We start from the raw sequence: 17,995 nt of genomic DNA on the forward strand, positions 1-17,995 counted from the left end.
AGCAAGTTTGAAATTTGAGAATGAAAACCACTAAAAGTTGAGTTTGTTCTCAATTAAATGTCAGTGGACAGCGTCTAGACATTGTTTCATGTCTTCTGCCAATACAGTCAAAATGTCACCAGCTGACAGACGACAAACTGATTTATAATTCACAGGCGTGATGGCATTAGGAGATTAGGTGGTGCCACCTGATGATGGACATTTTTTGCATAAAAAAGTGCAGCAGTAATCTCAAACTCAGCATCCAACACCTGACATGTGACATGATTATAGCTGATGGCAGCCAGTAGAAATAAATCACAAAAGATTGAAACATAAAGGTAAAGTTTCATTTCCATAAATTTCGTTTAAACAATGAAACTTCCACATATTTATTGTTATAGATAGTATGGTTATTGCTGCTTTTATTACACAAAATTACATATGTTTTAGGATATTTTAGCTTATATGTCATCCAGAGAAGGCAGGTCCATCAGCAAACATCGAGAGACAGACAATCTCACACACACTCGCATTCACACGTGCTGAAAGTTTTATAGACACTAATTTGCTTCAAGGGTGTTTTGGTTTATGGGAGGAAAGTGGAGTAGTCAGTGAAAAACACATGCATGCACTGAGAACTTGCAAAATCTGGAAAGAAAATTGGCCATACTTTGACATAAACCATGCCCATTCTCTCTCTGAGGTGAGAGTGAAAATCAAAAATGTGTTTTCTCAATACAGTCTAGGTCTATTTAGCACAGAATATTATCTTATATACAATGGTACTTTGTTGTCCCTCTCTCTCTCTCTCTCTCTCTCTCTCTCTCTCTCTCTCTCTCTCTCTCTCTCTCTCTCTCTCTCTCTCTCCCTTTCTCTCACACAAACCTCAAACAACATGGTGGCTAATCTAATTTGTCCACAGAATATTAGTTAAATTATTATATTTGTGAGGTGCCTGAGAACCCTATCTGTGTGATAATAGAGAGATATTTTGTCATATAAATGAATTTAGAGGAGGCATACTTTGAATATTTTGAAATCATAATGCATTTATTTAGTCAACTTTAGTTTATTTATTCATTAGAGTGTCTCTTCTCTTCCTTAGTTCATATGTTATAAGTTCAAGTAAAGCAAACTATTTTGTGGAGTGTGTGATTGCAGGTTTTACACGTTGTATGACATGGTTAAAGAGGATGTTAAATTCACTTAAGTCCACTTCTATTTCTTCTTCTGTTAAAAAAATTATTTTAAATCCTTTCATATATTTGTGTTGGGGAATATGCTAAATGAAGGCAATGTCTTTTTTAAGAATGATATTTTCAGTACTATAGCACCATTTTTGCCTTTTAAAGTCATACTGTGTCGTATATAACTCTCCCAGACACTCACTCACATCCTGTGGCCTTGTAGGAATGCCCTCTTTTTCTTTTTTTCTTTTTGAAAGGTTGACATTTTCAGCAGCCTGTAAATATGAGTATCTATGTTTGTGTGTGTTTGTGTCCTACATACCCTCTATGACTGTGCAGAAACGTGACACCCGCTTTGGCATTTCGCAACTCAGAGAGCGAGAGAGAGAGAGTGTGTGTGTGTGTGTGTGTGTGTGTGTGTATGTGTGTGTGTGTGTGTGTGTGTGTGTGTGTGTGTGTGTGTGTGTGTGTGTGTGTGTGTGTGTGTGTGTGTGTGTGTGTGTGTGTGTGTGTGTGTGTGTGTGTGTGTGTGTGTGTGTGTGTGAGAGAGGTATTGGCAACGTAGCGGCTCCTGTTTTCCATCAGTGCCAGGGGTCTTCAGGGTTGGGCAGCACAGCTCCTCTCTGTAATCCATCTGACTGAGTGACTGAGCCCGGGCGGCTGGAAGACGACAGCAGACAAACCAAGGAAGTTGGATCTAAACCAGGAGGGTAGTGGAGGCAGCAGGCGATAGATTGGATGGAGCTCCATCATCTTTGAATTAAACTTGAAGAACCATTAAAGAGGGAAAGGGATAGAAAACAGATGTATTGAGGTGTACAGGGAACGAAAAGAGGTACCATGTGAAAAAGATCGAGTTTGTTTTTCCATTTTTGAAAAAGGAAAAGGATTCAAAGGACAAAAGCAAGGGCACAATTTCAGGAATTCTATTAGTTTGTGCTTTTTCGAAGGGAAACGGTGAAGAATGGATGAATTGGAGGAGGACGAGGTGAATCATTATTTCCTGTGTTTATATATGTTCATCTCACAGGGGATAAATGTGCATGTGTGTGATCTAACTATTATTTTGTGAAACATTTATATTCTCTCTCCTGTGCTGATGGAACCCGCAGCATGTGGTTGATGGATCTGAAGAAATTGATTTAACAAATATGCACTGGAAATTTGCACAAGGCTAAATGTGGATTTTGTCTTAGTACATTCATCTTTAAATTCCTTTTTCTTCTGATTTGAGTAATATTAGGAAAAATGTCCACGCTTGATTTTACTGAAACGTTCAGGTAATTGTAAGAACAATGCAGTATGTCCTGGTACCAGCTTGGATTATTTTCTCACGCTTATCTTAAGATTCCCTGCAGTGAACGCAACATGTGTGAGAGACGGGTTTCAAGCATTCACTGCAAAATCTTATATCTCAAATGCAGTTGTTGCTCCCATTCCTTGTCCTCATGACCACCAGTGATGTAATGCTGCTATGTACATGTTGCCTGAGATCTGTGACTCGTAATTACATGTCCACCTTGCAGTTATGTAACATTTACTTGATCGCAACTTTTGTTTGTTACCTCTGCAGAATGGACTCAATGCTTTGCACCTGGCAGCTAAAGAGGGACACACGGATTTAGTGGAGGAACTGCTGCAGAGAGGAGCTCCTGTGGACTCCTCCACCAAGGTACGTGAGGAACATTTCAACAATCAGTTTTTTATGTTTTGTTTAGTTTTTTTTATTTGTGTTTGATTGTTATTTTCATAACGACTGTGCGGTGCTTGTCTTGGTCAGGGTTCCCATGAAAAATATTTTCACTAAACTGGAATGCCATGTAAAAAGAGTTGACTTTACTCAGTCTGTGAACAATTTGTGAATCCTCAGCAACAATTGTGCTTCTTTAAAAAAAAAAGAAAAAGAAAAATGGCACTTGTTTCTAAATAACTGAATAGCTTCATTGTCTATTCAATTATTGAAAAACAACTGAAAAAATTGAAAAAAATGTGGGTATGATATGAAAATTGAAAATGATCATAGTTTGCTCCTCCCATAAATAGGAAGCAAAAAGGAATGAGCGTGACGGTGTTGTGTAATACTTGACAAGCTGTTAGTTACAGTATATAACTCTGCATCAGCCTTGACAGCTAAGAAAACAGCCGACATGACAACTGTCACCATGCTGCTCGTGTCCTTGGAGTCACATGAGAGTGTTCTTCTGTATTAATCATCATCCTTCATGTCTTTAAAAGTAAACCAGAACTGAGTTGAAAACAATGTGTAACAGGATGTGGCGTGATTCGTTTTGAAGGTGGAGATGTTGAACACAAAGAGGACACATGTGGTTGGTGATTGAACCCTTGTTTTTCTGTTGTTTTATCAGAAAGGAAACACTGCCCTCCATATAGCCTCACTGGCCGGACAAAAGGAGGTTGTCGGACTGTTGGTCAAAAGAGGAGGGGACATAAATGCTCAGTCACAGGTGAACATGATCCAAAGAGCAGGACTGAATATGTTCCTTTGTTATTTGTGAACATACATGTATGAACTGCATACTCGTGCCTCCACAGAATGGATTTACTCCACTCTACATGGCGGCGCAGGAGAATCACTTGGAGGTTGTGCGATACCTGTTGGAAAATGAAGGAAACCAAAGCATTGCAACCGAAGTATGTCTCTAAGCATGCACCTGTCTATGTGCTTGCTATTCTGTTATTTGTCATTTCCTGTAATAACTTGTTTCTTTCTGCTTCCCCAGGATGGCTTCACTCCACTTGCTATCGCCCTCCAGCAGGGCCACAACTCCATTGTCTCCCTCTTGCTGGAGCATGACACCAAGGGTAAGGTCCGCCTGCCGGCCTTGCACATCGCCGCCCGCAAAGATGACACCAAGTCGGCTGCACTGCTGCTCCAGAATGACCACAACGCTGACGTCCAGTCCAAGGTGAGGAAGGACAACAGGCACAAACTAAAAGAGTTAGTAAGAAGGAAGCGTGTGATCAAAGAGTATTAAGGAAAAACCAAGAAATATGTTGTATATCTGAAAGAATGGATAACCAGTCGTAGTAAAAGATTTATTTTCTTTGATGACTTGCATGTCCATTGAGGAATTAAACCTACAGAAGAGATTTAGTCTTAAAACCCATTTTTACCTTTGCCCTCGTCTTTGGTTTACCCTGTGTTTTATAATGAATGTTGTGATAAATCCTTTCCCTAACAATCCTGGACCTATCCTTCCCTCCTCTCTCTATGCATACTAACCAGATGATGGTCAATAGAACCACAGAGGTACACAGACTCCTCACCTCCTTATTTCAGTTCTTCGTTTCCCACTGCTGACCATCTCTTTCAGCTGTCTTGTCTTGAACCTTCCCTAATTTAATGGGGATTTTTCTGACATTGGAAAATGCATTTATGTCAGAATTATATACCATTAACATCAATGCATGTAGCTGACTACACTGCATGGCTGACAGGAAAGCACAGTGTGGTATATTAATAGTTCCCTGGGTATGCTAGATTTATGGGTTTAACGACAGATGATTTGTTTAAAGTGATGAATAATTCTTAATTAGGGATTGTTCGTGTTACAGATTTCTATACTTGACAAAAAGCGTGAGAGATTCAATATGTTTTACTTGTTTGTTTATGGCATCCATGGCATGTGTATTTTTAAGCATGATGATATTATTGTTTTTCCTCTCTGAAACATTTAAGTTAACTTTGTTTCTTAATCAAATTGCACCATGTCTATCAGAATGGGAAGGTAAGGAGTAAACCGACTTGCAATTGTGTACCGTAGATATTATTTATATTTATATATATGTATTTATATTTAGCTCATATATACATGTCCATTTGTTTGTCAAAGCAGATACACGTAGTTGCGAGCCTACATGTGCTCTGTGTATTTGAGTTTTGTTTGTTTATGTATTTTATTTTCACCTGACTTCACTATCAAATACCAAACATTTTTGATTTTCTTCTTCACAGTCTTTTAAGCAGGCATGGCAAAATTAGAAGCTTTTTGCATGCATTATATATTGCATGTGCTATTTTTGTCTTTAGTAATTTTTCATGCCTATTCGTACAACACTGTATTCCTCCAGCATGCTGCCTCACCAGTAGAGTCAGTGGTAGTCTTTCTTTCTTTCTTTCTTTCTTTCTTGTGTCCCTCCATGTCTATTTTCATTCCCTCTCACTGTGTTCTCGCCGTGTGCTCGTCTGTCTCAAACAGAGTGGTTTCACCCCGCTACACATCGCAGCTCACTACGGGAACGTGAATGTCTCCACCCTGTTGCTGAACAGAGGAGCTGCTGTTGACTTCACGGCCAGGGTAGAGCCTCATTTCTACCTCCCAACACGTCTAGAGACTTTATCTTTTTCATTCCTGTTCTAACAGCATGATTGAGATGGATTGACCTAACTTGCCATTCTGATCCCAAACCTTTAATAACATTGAAGCCAACCTATCAAACATTAGATATTGTTCTACATGTGTTTCCTGTTTTCTTTTTTAACTCTCATTTAAGTTCCTGTCATTGTCTTTTCTTAAGAGAAAAATTAAATGAATACCATAAAAAGCTTTTCAACTCCTTCTCGCATATTAATAAACAATATTGCCTAGTATTTTGGAGGATTTTCAACAGTATTTTTGATAAAGTGCAATTTGTTTTCTTTTTTATTCTCCTCAGAATGCAATAACACCTCTTCATGTGGCCTCCAAAAGGGGTAACACCAATATGGTGGCCCTGTTGTTGGACCGAGGAGCTCAAATAGATGCTAAAACAAGGGTGAGATGCATGTTTAAAACCTGAACACGAACTTTCAATAAATCATTCTAATGAGGTATTGATTCATCTGTCAAAATAGGCAAACCTCAAGTATAAATGTGTGTGTCTTTGTTGTTATATTTTCAATTGTTTCACAGGATGGCCTGACGCCTCTGCACTGCGCAGCCAGGAGTGGACACGACCCAGCCGTGGAGATCTTGCTGGAGAGAGGAGCCCCCATCTTAGCCAGAACCAAGGTATGGTATAATACATCTACAGTATACAGGCTAATTATTCTTTAGTTTAAATTTTGTACTTTCATTGCAAGTACCCAGTTATCCATAGTATTAATATGCTCCTGTGTTATTCCTCCCACACAGAATGGATTGTCCCCGCTGCACATGTCAGCTCAGGGTGACCACATTGAGTGTGTGAAATTCCTTTTGCAACACAAGGCGCCAGTTGATGATGTCACACTGGACTACCTCACAGCGCTTCATGTCGCAGCTCACTGTGGACATTACAGAGTCACCAAGCTCCTTCTGGACAAGAAGGCCAATCCCAATGCCAGGGCACTGGTACGGATTGTGATGAAAACCACAGAAGCACCAAAATAAGCATTTCCATAGATTTATACACACATACAGTGACAAGAAATATGTGCAAAATAAGTGATTTCTCCTATTCTTCATATCAGAATGGTTTCACCCCTCTCCACATCGCTTGTAAGAAGAACAGAGTGAAGGTGATGGAGCTGCTGGTTAAATATGGTGCATCCATACAAGCGATAACAGAGGTGACATTTTTTGTTGCAATATCACAGTGGTACATTTCTTCTGATTCACAGTGAATAAACACAACACGTGTGTATTTATGTATTTCTATTGTTCTTATTTCAGTCCGGTCTGACACCCATCCATGTAGCCGCTTTCATGGGTCACCTCAACATCGTTCTACTCCTGCTGCAGAATGGAGCCTCTCCGGATGTTCGCAACATTGTGAGTAGAGATTTGTTCTGCTCGCTAGTCATGCAGTTACAAAAAAACAAATAAAACTTGTGTAAATACCAGCATTTTTTATATCTAGTGCATTTACTTAATGCTAATGCTGAAGTCTTCTGTCTTTGTACGTCAGCGTGGCGAGAGTGCGCTGCATATGGCAGCACGAGCAGGTCAGATGGAAGTCGTCCGCTGCTTGCTGAGAAACGGAGCATTAGTGGATGCCATGGCCAGAGTGAGTCATATGTTGGAATTATTGCTGATATTCACTGTTACATGGCTCATGTCGCCTGCGTCAAGTCTGGTTACAGCACAGCTGTTTTCTTTTGTTTATTTATCTGTTTCAGTGCTTGAATTGTTTCACTCATTATTACTCTCTCTGTGAAAGTGTAACCATGCTTTCCGTATCTTCATCACAGGAAGACCAAACTCCCCTTCATATTTCATCCCGTTTGGGGAAGACCGATATTGTCCAGCTGCTGCTGCAGCACATGGCCCATCCAGATGCTGCCACCACCAATGGCTACACTCCTTTGCACATCTCAGCCAGAGAGGGCCAAGTAGAGACGGCTGCCGTGCTGCTCGAGGCCGGAGCCTCACACTCAATGGCCACCAAGGTGAGCAGCGGGGAGGAGGAGATAAAACTGAGGAAATGTGATCACACAAGTTGGGGCATGAAAATAAAAGTTTGGATTTCTTTTTCTTTGAATCCCTACAGAAAGGATTCACCCCACTTCATGTAGCAGCCAAATATGGAAGCCTTGATGTAGCAAAACTCCTCCTTCAACGTAAAGCTCTTCCTGATGATGCCGGCAAGGTGAACTGAAAGATATAAACAAAAAAGAAACAGATCGTCAAACAGGGTTTCCTCCGTTTATTAGTATATGGGAAGAATTCTGCAAGATTTATAAGGCAGACTCTTTGCAGAGTAAAATGATTCTTTATATCACAAGTATGTCACATACAAGTGACAATCAAATGAATAGTAGAACTGTATCAAACAACATATCCCAGGTTTTGATGTTTCATCATGAATATTCAGTCGCATCTTTCCTCTTACAGAATGGCCTAACTCCATTGCACGTGGCAGCTCATTATGACAACCAGGAGGTGGCTCTGCTGCTGCTGGATAAAGGAGCATCACCTCACGCCACTGCAAAGGTGAGACTTGAGCTTCTCTCACTGTCGTTTGAATGCAAGTTATTGTGCAATTTTATAGTTTCTCTCAAATTTCCTGTACAAAATAAGTGCTGAGAGCGGTCTTAATAAGCTCTTGCTGCTTGATTTAAGATTGCCATCACTGTATTTGAGTGTTTGCCTTCCTATCTCTCCAGAATGGCTACACCCCTCTACACATTGCAGCCAAAAAGAACCAGACCAGCATCGCGTTAGCGCTGCTACAGTATGAAGCAGAAACCAATGTTCTGACCAAGCAGGGAGTTAGCCCGCTACACTTGGCAGCCCAGGAGGGACACACTGAGATGACCAACCTGCTGCTGGGCAAAGGAGCGCATGTCAGCACTGCCACCAAAGTCAGAGAAACATTTTTTTGCCATTTAATTTCTTTAGTCGGTTTCTTTCTGCTTCCACATTAATTTGACTGCAGATCGTGTCGCAATGATTTAGTAACCTTGAATTAAAAAAAAGTTATGGTTGTGTTGTATAAACCCATACACACAAAGTTTAAGTTTCATGCAGATATTAGACATACTGGACCCACGGTCACAACGTAGTCACAGCAAACACACACTAATGCAGATGTGTTTTATATGTTACAGACCGGACTGACTCCACTGCATCTCGCTGCCCAAGAAGACAGAGTCAACACTGCAGAAGTACTGGCCAAACATGATGCCAACTTGGACCAGCAGACTAAAGTACAAGCAAATAGATACATATATACCATTAAACAAAGACATGAAGAAGCGAGTAACTAATACTAGAAAACCTTTGATGATAGAAAATAATCAGTGATGCTTTCTTTTAATTTATTAGCTCAATTTTGAATGTCAATCAGATATATTTTCAGTCTGATTCATCATATCTGCCTTTTTGGAAGCACAACATCATGATCATCTTTACATAATACTGTATATTGAGGTGATTTCTTGATTATTTTACCCTAAGAGGAAAGATATTCCTATAGGTTAAGACCTTAAGGTCAGTATAAAGATATATTATAAGACATATTATTGTACACCATTACACAGTGAGTACTACTGTCCAAAATAAGTATAAATAATGATTTCAAAATAAGCGATTTACAAATAAAAACTAAATATGTCCCACAATAGTTATTCGGTTTAATTTAAAAAAACAAATACCCACTGTGTGGTCATTACCTTTATGAAGTAACAATTTAGTTTATTTTGTTCATATCTCCTCTCTGTTTTTCTAGCTTGGGTATACCCCTCTGATCGTGGCCTGTCACTATGGAAATGTCAAGATGGTTAACTTCCTGTTACAACAAGGTGCCAGTGTTAATGCCAAAACCAAGGTAACAATTCAAATCAATTTAATTCAGTAGTTTAAATTGTAGAGTCTACAAAGCAAAAACACAAATACAGCTTAATAGATGGAAGAAAATATCAAATAAAAAAAATGTTTTTTGTTGTGCAGAATGGTTACACGCCACTTCACCAGGCGGCACAACAAGGGAATACACATATAATCAATGTTCTGCTGCAACATGGAGCCAAGCCAAATACTACTACAGTGGTAAGACAGAAAATAGCACTTGAGTTTACTCTAGCTTCTCTCTGAATATTTTTTAATGAAGAAATCTGAAAAGTTTTTTCGGGGGTGTTCAATTTTTTTGTCCTTCAATCTTTCAGAATGGAAACACTGCTCTGTCAATCGCCAAACGTCTGGGTTACATCTCTGTGGTGGACACTCTGAAGGTGGTCACTGAAGAGGTCATCACTACCACAACGGTAAACTTGTAATAAAAATAAAAATATTTTTACATTTGGAGCCAGTATGTTTATATTTATTATCACTTAAAGGCTCATTTAACCTGTCTCTCCGTTTTTTTTTTTTTTTACTGTTTTTTTTCATATGACTGTATCTGTGTGTCGTATCAGACGGTGACAGAGAAACACAAGCTCAATGTTCCAGAAACTATGACTGAGATCCTCGATGTGTCTGATGAAGAAGGTGAGTCACTTCAAACGCCAAAGACACAGACAGAAACAAACAAAACAAAAAAGAATGATTATGTTATGGACCTTGTGCCTGGCTCATTGTTTTACTTCCAAAAAAAGGAATATGTTTAGGCTACGCCAATCATCATACAATAGTGAACGCCTGCTATTATAGATGATAATTATGCTTTGTAACAATTGGTTTTAAAATTATATTTTTCATAGCTCTGAGGGTGGATGATGAGCCATTGTCTGAGATGTGTGTGCAGCTGGAAGGTACTGCATAGAGTCGACCATTCGCTCCCAGCTTCATGTCTAGTATTACCTTTGCTTTGGCAAAAAACACAAAAAGGGGGCCTTTTTGTGTCACTTATTGCTCTTAATTTGTAATAACTGCACAGTGAGATTAATAGATTTAATGTGGCTGTGTTTGGTTTGTGTGGACTCGATAGTATGTTTCATATAAGGGTCTTTTCTTTCTTCTAAAACCTTTTGATTTGAAAGGATATTTATAGGGTAATTTGTGTTTAGTGGAATGTTTGTTGATAACAGTAATGGGTGAAAACTAACTGCATGAAGTTTTTCCATGACATGGGATTGTTATGATAATTACGTTCAGTTGGAAGACTGCAATAGTTTGACGGTGCATCCATATAAAACTATAGTGCCACAATGCTATTAAATCTCAGTCCTAACAAAGGTTTGAAATGGTTTTATGATCTGATGGAAAAATAATAACAAAGTCAAGACTTTATTGAATATTTACAGAAATTAAGAATCCATCCTGTTAACGTATATTGGTATCTTGCTAAGCCATATTCACTGTTCCTGAGAACAGTATGAATCGTGTTACATTTTCTAAATTGTCACATGTGTCTCCAGGTGAGGACACTATGACCGGTGATGGAGGAGAGTATCTGAGAGCAGAGGACCTCCGAGAGCTGGGAGATGACTCTTTGCCGGGACACTATTTGGATGGTTTCAGCTATATGAGCCACAACTTGGACAGGTCTGAAGCAATAAACCCACATTCTCTTCTAACAGACTTATTTTATATACATGACAGAGCATGAGGCTGATTACACATCATGTATACCTCCATTTACGTCTGTTGATTATTCTGCCTTGATGTGGTTGAAACAAAACAAGTTTATAAACCACATTTCGGTTGTCCACCAGGCCGCAGCACACCCCCATTCACCAAAGTTTCCATCAGAGAGAAGGTGTTCTCATTGAAGATATGCTATCGAGCCATCAGGTATGGACAAAGCATTAAAAACCTTGTAACAAACAAAAGAAAGTAACAAACGTTTACTCAAAGTATTTGTACATTTGGTGGCCCTTACTGACCTGCTGTTGTTTATTGGGCCATAGGTGTCAGCGTTGTCGAGGGAGCATGACAAAGAGTCGTTTCGTCTGAGCTGGGGTGCTGAGCACCTTGATAATGTGGTGCTGTCTTCCAGTCTGCTGCACTCTGGGTACACAACCGCTCACATATACAGACACAAACACATTCAGTCTCTTTCCCTGTGGATCCAGTGCATCCAAATGCTTTAAATACCTTCACCTCAATATACACAAAAAAGTTGGGGAACTGTTCAGTGAAATGCTCTCATTTCAAATTCGGGCTTCATATAAAACATTGGTTCCCAACGTTCGGGCTCCCTCATCTGATAAAGTCTCCAGTTCCCCTCTCTGTACTCTGATTTGCCAAAACGTTACAGTGAAGACAAACAGTGGTGGACACACACACTACCAACATACAAAACACGAGCAATGAGTTGTTTGTCAAGTCAGCCCTAGATTCTCAAAAAAGTATCTTGATAAAGTTTTCTTTGACAAGTGCAGGTGTAATTTTGTCAACCCCAGGCAAAGACCAAGCCTCGCCTCCTTATCAAAATCCATGAGGACTTAAAGTCCTGCATTGTAGTGCATTTGGTTCTGTAATATTCCAGCACTTGGGCAGATTCGAGATCGAAGGTGAGCAATCCCGATTGTGAAAAGCTGTAGACCAAGAAGGTTTCACATTTCGCTCTTACGTTTATTGAATTGCAATGAGTGGCTCGTGATTTGGCTTTCTGCAGAGCTTCACAATGATACAGCCATTAAATTGAAATGTATAAAAGCAGGAAGACAATGACGACATATAGTGGTGTGGCCTGGATCAGAAGGACCCATTTCTGCTTTATGTTATTGTGGTATCAAATATCCTTCTTTAGAAGTCAACAAGGGACATTTGCAAATTTTGAGGGTGCACATCTTTTTTTCAGATCAGAGGCCCCATTTTTAGTGTTAAAAATTGTGCAACTTATGAGTCCAGACTATGTAACCATATTTAAATAGATTTACTATTTTGATTCAATCAATATAGCAATTATCCATTACTGTTGCAGATTTTACTTTGAGCACACGTTGGTTCATGATCAAATAGCAGTCAGTTGATATTGTGTCTGTGATAAAGTGAAGACACGTCTTTCAGTGGGCCTCCTGTATGTTTCTAGTTGATCTCCCGCCTTTTCAGTTTGTGCTCTGCATATAAAAAAAGCAAATTTCAGGGTTAGGAAATTACATATCAATCCTAGAATAACTCTTGTTGTCACGTGGCATCACCACTAAATGAAGCCCCAAAGTCGTTGTGTTTTTTTTTTTTTTTTTTTCCCAATACAATTGAAATATAAAGGTTTTAGATTTTTAGGGCTAAATTCTTCTTTCATATAATTTTTTTTACATCTTCAATTCTGGATTTTCTTCTCTTCTTTCTTTCTCTTTACTTCTGTGTGATCTGGTTTTTCTCACTTTACTCATTCTTTATTCTCTCTTTGTCTTTGTGTTGATTCTCTTGTTGCTTCTTTGTGCCTTTTGCCCGTGTTTGTGTTTGTGATTGTGTGCGTGTTTGTGTGTTTTGTTGTATTCTGCTTCTAGCCGTTCCTCTCCATGCCTAGACCATGACAACAGCAGGTGATTTTCTTTACTTTGGATACTTTCGTCCCCCCCTTTGTGATCTTATGTTTATTTTCAGCAATTATTAATCGGCCGACCCATTGCCTTCCTGTTTTGCCGCATGATTTCATAACGCATGACTTTACCCAAGTTAAAGTCTTCTTCCCTAGAAATGATCTAATCAAGATTTATTTTCTATTTTTGAGGCAGATCTGGCACATTAAATCTTGAGGATCTGATGATATGAATTCAGGATACCCTATGGTTCTATTCGCAGTGTACGTTCATGTAATAGCACTTTATGCTGAGGAGGAGTGCACTAAAGTGTAGTTAAGTACAATGTTTTTTTGGTAAAATGTTCACTTAATAGTAAAGTTTCTAAAATCGATTAGAAATCTGTTTTTGTCAGACTGGAATCATTTATCAATTTATGCTGCACTTCTCAGTGAACAAATACCTGTTTGGTGTGTCAGCACCAGAACAAAATATGAAACTGCCTAGAAATATATATGTAGCGTTTCACCTTCATCAAATTGTTTATTGCAAATATTTTATTCAGTGTCAGTTGATTTGTCTGAAAGCATAATTAATTTAAATTAAATGTCAGCTTTGATGCCATACGATTGTAGAGACATTTCAACATTAAATGTATAGAAAATGATTCTTTTTATATTCTTATCCTACCTGTAGTTTTTGATTCATAACCTCTTATCTTGATTAACAGGTTACATAATAATCATCATTTGCAGCAACACATTTCAGATCATAAAGAAAGAATCTTGCGTCCTGCTTTGTTTTCTTTGCCTGCCCTGGTGATGAACATTGGAAGAGGAATGAAGTGCAAAAAGCTAATATCAAACCAGATTTAATGTTTTTACCTACTTGCCATGAAAGTAACCCTTTGGTTTTGGCTTTGGTTGCTGCATGGAGGCTAAAATCAAGCTTAAAAGCTGCGTTGTAAATATCAGCATTCATTTTTTTTTTTTTTTCAGCAGCGACTTTTATCTTTTTTATTTTGCTCAATTTTTCCTATAGCTTTCTTGTAAGCTTCATGGTAGATGCCAGAGGTGGCGCCATGCGTGGGTGCCGCCACAATGGCCTTCGAATCATTGTGCCGCCAAGAAAGTGTTCTGCACCAACACGAGTGACCTGCAGGCTCGTGAAGAGGCATCGTTTGGCCTCCATGCCACCGATGGTGGAGGGTGAGGGTTTGGCTGGTCGTATCATAGAAGTTGGACCGACCGGAGCTCAGTTCCTGGGGTAAGTGTATGTCCATACCTGTGTGTATACTAATGCTGTGTGTATGGTTTTGTGTGTCGGTATGAGCTTGTGTGAGGGGGTTTACACTGTTGTGTGGTGTGTTCATACTTTCTTCTTCGCTCCCCCTCTGTGCTGCGTATGGATCAGTAAGCTCCATCTTCCTACAGCTCCACCCCCTCTGAATGAGGGTGAGAGCCTGGTCAGTCGCATCCTGCAGCTGGGTCCTCCGGGAACCAAGTTCCTCGGGTAGGACCATAAGAAAGGGTCACCCTACCAACCTGGAATCCTGGTCACATGCCCACCCATATATTCTTCACTTTCCATTATAGATAATCAACTTTTTGAGTTTTCCCTGGACACACTTTATATAGTTAATTTATTTTGGTGTTTTATCCCCTTTATTGTTTTTGTTAGTTTTTTTGTACAATGAAAGTCCCAATCTGAATGGGATTGACCTGTCACTGTATGCTGTTAAGTTTCCCCCATACTTTCCATGGTCCCTTGCACCCTTCTAAAGTTTGGTTTCATTTTGAAATTTGCTCTCCTAATGTATAATAATTATTTTCCACATTTTCAAGTACTTTTGAAGACATTTTCTTTCTGTTTGGCATGAAATTTTCTAATTTCAATCATGTGTTCTTCCTTGTTTCGCTTGCTTATAAGATGGTGCATATTTCAAGCCGAACACTCTCTGAAGTCAGCTGTGAAAAGTTTTATCTACAAATGCACTCCTAAGTTTAAAGTGCTTTTGAATTTACTTTGGCAGGCCTGTGATTGTGGAGATCCCCCACTTCGCTGCTCTGCGTGGGACAGAGAGAGAACTGGTAATCTTGCGGAGTGAAACAGGGGAGAGCTGGAAGGAACATCATTGTGACTTCACTGAAGAGGAACTAAATCAGATACTCAATGGCATGGATGAAAGTAAGAGATGCCAACTGTTCAGCGTCGCAAAACAATGATCGATGTTCACATCAAAACATAAAAGCGTCAGAGTTTTAACTGCGATTTTTACAATTGCCTTTTTGAATTTAAATTGTGAGGTCAATGGCCGAGAATAATTTTTACAAGAAATTTCATCTCTAATCTTCACAGAACTTGATTCCCCTGAAGAACTAGAGAAGAAAAGAATATGCCGCATCATCACCAGAGACTTCCCGCAGTATTTTGCTGTGGTGTCAAGGATAAAGCAGGACAGTCATTTGATTGGCCCAGAGGGTGGAGTCCTTAGTAGTACTCTTGTGCCACAGGTTCAGGCGGTCTTCCCAGAGGGAGCCCTCACTAAGAAAATTAGAGTTGGGCTACAGGTATGTAATGCACAGTGCATCATTCAACAGCTATTTATCAGCATACCTGAAGAATTTCCAAAAGTGGAACTTCCAAAACATTTTCATCCCTTTTGTGTCTCAGGCTCAGCCCATTGAAGTGGATGTGGTCAGAAAGATTCTTGGAAACAAAGCCACATTCAGTCCGATCGTCACTTTGGAACCAAGAAGGAGGAAATTCCACAAACCAATCACCATGACAATCCCTATTCCAAAGAGCTCCAACAGCGATGGACCAAGCACACTGTTCAGTGGGGAGACCCCCACTTTACGTTTGCTTTGCAGTATTACAGGTAAGTATTCAATCAGTGCAACAGCAAATAAAGAAATGAAGCCATGTCGGGCAACAATCAGCTCCCACTTGCTGTTTGACAACATATTAAGTTATCAGAATTACAGTATTATTGAATGTATGTTAGCTTTACTATTTGTATCATAAATTGTTTGCTCAATAGCTCGCCTTCAATCGAGTCTTTGAAATCCTCTGTCCTGAGCACTCTTGATGTGTTTAAATATAAAGTCAAAAACCTGTGTAAACTATCTTTATAAGGTTCCCACTAAGATGGGAGTTACTGTAGCAGGATGGGTCACCAATCATTGAGCTGTTTATTTTTTTGTTTGTTTGTTTTTTTCAGGAGGAACCACTCCTGCCCAATGGGAAGACATTACTGGTTCCACCCCTCTTACCTTTGTAAACCAATGTGTTTCCTTCACCACAAATGTTTCAGCAAGGTAAATGCATTGCTTTTGAATATGTACTCCTCAGAGATAAACACGGCGATCTTTTTTCAAGTGTGATATTCTTTTTGGTTCCATTTCCCAGCTACTTAATAAAAATGTTATTTATACCCACAGGTTCTGGCTGATTGACTGCAGACAGATACAGGAGTCTGTTAGTTTTGGGTCACAGCTGTACAGAGAAATCATTTGTGTCCCATACATGGCCAAGTTTGTGATTTTTGCCAAGACACTGGACCCCATTGAGGCTCGGCTGCGCTGTTTCTGCATGACCGATGACAAAATGGACAAAACTTTGGAGCAGCAGGAGAACTTCACTGAAGTGGCCCGCAGCCGAGATGTCGAGGTACAATATGATACATTTAATACACTGCGAGAAGTGGGATTTATCTGAATACAGTGATAAAAGTCAATGTCAATGTGGAGTAATGGTAAATAACTCTGTGGCTGCTGTGTGGAGGTATAAACAATTATAGGAGCAGAAAGATTATGAAGCAAATGTAATGCAATGAAAATAAAGCTTCAAGGCAATGTTAGAAACAGATTGAAGCTTGATTGTACCGTCTTGTTTAAAACCATAACAATTTTCACATAGGTGCTGGAGGGGAAGCCCATATTCGCTGACTGCTTTGGAAACCTGGTGCCTCTTACCAAGAGCGGACAACACCATGTGTTTAGTTTCTTTGCCTTCAAAGAGAACAGACTGGCCCTCTTCATTAAAGTATGTAGGAATATTTCTGCATGTTCTGAATTTTTATTCTGCGAAATTCATGACTGATTGATCTTAATGATTCATCGACAGATTAGGGACACTGCACAGGAGCCATGTGGTCGCCTATCCTTCACGAAGGAACCTCGGACCTATCGTAGTTTGAATCACAATGCCATCTGCAACCTTAACATCACCCTGCCAACATACTCCAAGGTTAGCTTCACTGTATCTTGGTTTGTACATATAAATGAACAATATAATCTTCGGATTTGCATCAATTGTATACCTGTTTTTATTTTTACTTTTCTTCTCCTTAGGAGTCTGATTCTGATCAGGATGCAGATGATGAGGTAAGTTAATGCAATTAGCGAGTTTAAAAAAGGTAGAATGATATCACCATTGTGGCTCACTATATCTTTTTGATCTTTTGCAGAGTGAGAAGAGTGACAAGAAATGTGAGTCATCGTTTCTATATATTTGTATCTTTTGATTGTTAGACATGACGTTATCCATTTAAGACCTTGAACAAAACATTCTCATCATCATATTTTGTTACAGTACAACAGAATATAAATTGAAGAGAGAGGGCATCATTATCTTCATAAAAATGATGGTCATAAAGGTTGTGAGAGAAATATAAGAACCAAAGAAATATGGCAAACAGAATGTGCTAAAATATACACTGCTACTATAGACTGATACATGCTATATTCCATTTCGACTAACCTTCCTCTATTATTTTTCCCTGCAAACACTTTCTGTAGTTGTGCTTTTGTTTCCGGCCGCCGTGCTATTGCTGAAGTTCATGTTCCTCCCACTCAAACCCATTAGTGCTTTCATTTAAACTAAATGCTAAGTTTATTATTTTCCCTTACAAATAAATATGATCAATATTAGCTTTTATTGAAATTCTTTCAAAAAATGTATCATAATTCCTCTGGTATACTGTATGTGCTTA

The 17,995-nt window shown here is 39.2% G+C and overlaps 1 protein-coding gene across 1 annotated transcript in view; it reads left to right on the forward strand.

The window, feature by feature from the left end:
* Positions 1-17,995, forward strand: part of ank2a (ankyrin 2a, neuronal) — a gene marked incomplete at its 5' end in the record, with an annotated part of 67,473 nt that overhangs the window by 8,641 nt on the left and 40,837 nt on the right. The window contains 37 exons of the mRNA XM_080463629.1: positions 2,743-2,841; positions 3,536-3,634; positions 3,723-3,821; positions 3,911-4,096; positions 4,417-4,440; positions 4,910-4,918; positions 5,390-5,488; positions 5,847-5,945; positions 6,083-6,181; positions 6,305-6,502; positions 6,622-6,720; positions 6,824-6,922; positions 7,059-7,157; positions 7,342-7,539; positions 7,641-7,739; positions 7,985-8,083; positions 8,257-8,454; positions 8,701-8,799; positions 9,321-9,419; positions 9,542-9,640; positions 9,757-9,855; positions 10,006-10,078; positions 10,948-11,074; positions 11,245-11,323; positions 11,440-11,543; positions 12,988-13,023; positions 14,041-14,265; positions 14,413-14,511; positions 15,032-15,186; positions 15,358-15,569; positions 15,673-15,880; positions 16,223-16,319; positions 16,443-16,671; positions 16,921-17,046; positions 17,128-17,250; positions 17,355-17,387; positions 17,471-17,492. Of these exons, the coding sequence (XP_080319755.1) occupies positions 2,743-2,841; positions 3,536-3,634; positions 3,723-3,821; positions 3,911-4,096; positions 4,417-4,440; positions 4,910-4,918; positions 5,390-5,488; positions 5,847-5,945; positions 6,083-6,181; positions 6,305-6,502; positions 6,622-6,720; positions 6,824-6,922; positions 7,059-7,157; positions 7,342-7,539; positions 7,641-7,739; positions 7,985-8,083; positions 8,257-8,454; positions 8,701-8,799; positions 9,321-9,419; positions 9,542-9,640; positions 9,757-9,855; positions 10,006-10,078; positions 10,948-11,074; positions 11,245-11,323; positions 11,440-11,543; positions 12,988-13,023; positions 14,041-14,265; positions 14,413-14,511; positions 15,032-15,186; positions 15,358-15,569; positions 15,673-15,880; positions 16,223-16,319; positions 16,443-16,671; positions 16,921-17,046; positions 17,128-17,250; positions 17,355-17,387; positions 17,471-17,492 (4,246 nt within the window). The remainder of the gene's footprint in view (positions 1-2,742; positions 2,842-3,535; positions 3,635-3,722; positions 3,822-3,910; positions 4,097-4,416; positions 4,441-4,909; positions 4,919-5,389; positions 5,489-5,846; positions 5,946-6,082; positions 6,182-6,304; positions 6,503-6,621; positions 6,721-6,823; positions 6,923-7,058; positions 7,158-7,341; positions 7,540-7,640; positions 7,740-7,984; positions 8,084-8,256; positions 8,455-8,700; positions 8,800-9,320; positions 9,420-9,541; positions 9,641-9,756; positions 9,856-10,005; positions 10,079-10,947; positions 11,075-11,244; positions 11,324-11,439; positions 11,544-12,987; positions 13,024-14,040; positions 14,266-14,412; positions 14,512-15,031; positions 15,187-15,357; positions 15,570-15,672; positions 15,881-16,222; positions 16,320-16,442; positions 16,672-16,920; positions 17,047-17,127; positions 17,251-17,354; positions 17,388-17,470; positions 17,493-17,995) is intronic.

The sequence above is a fragment of the Lipophrys pholis genome (genome assembly GCF_963383615.2).
Source record: "Lipophrys pholis genome assembly, chromosome: 5".
Classification (NCBI taxonomy): domain Eukaryota; kingdom Metazoa; phylum Chordata; class Actinopteri; order Blenniiformes; family Blenniidae; genus Lipophrys; species Lipophrys pholis.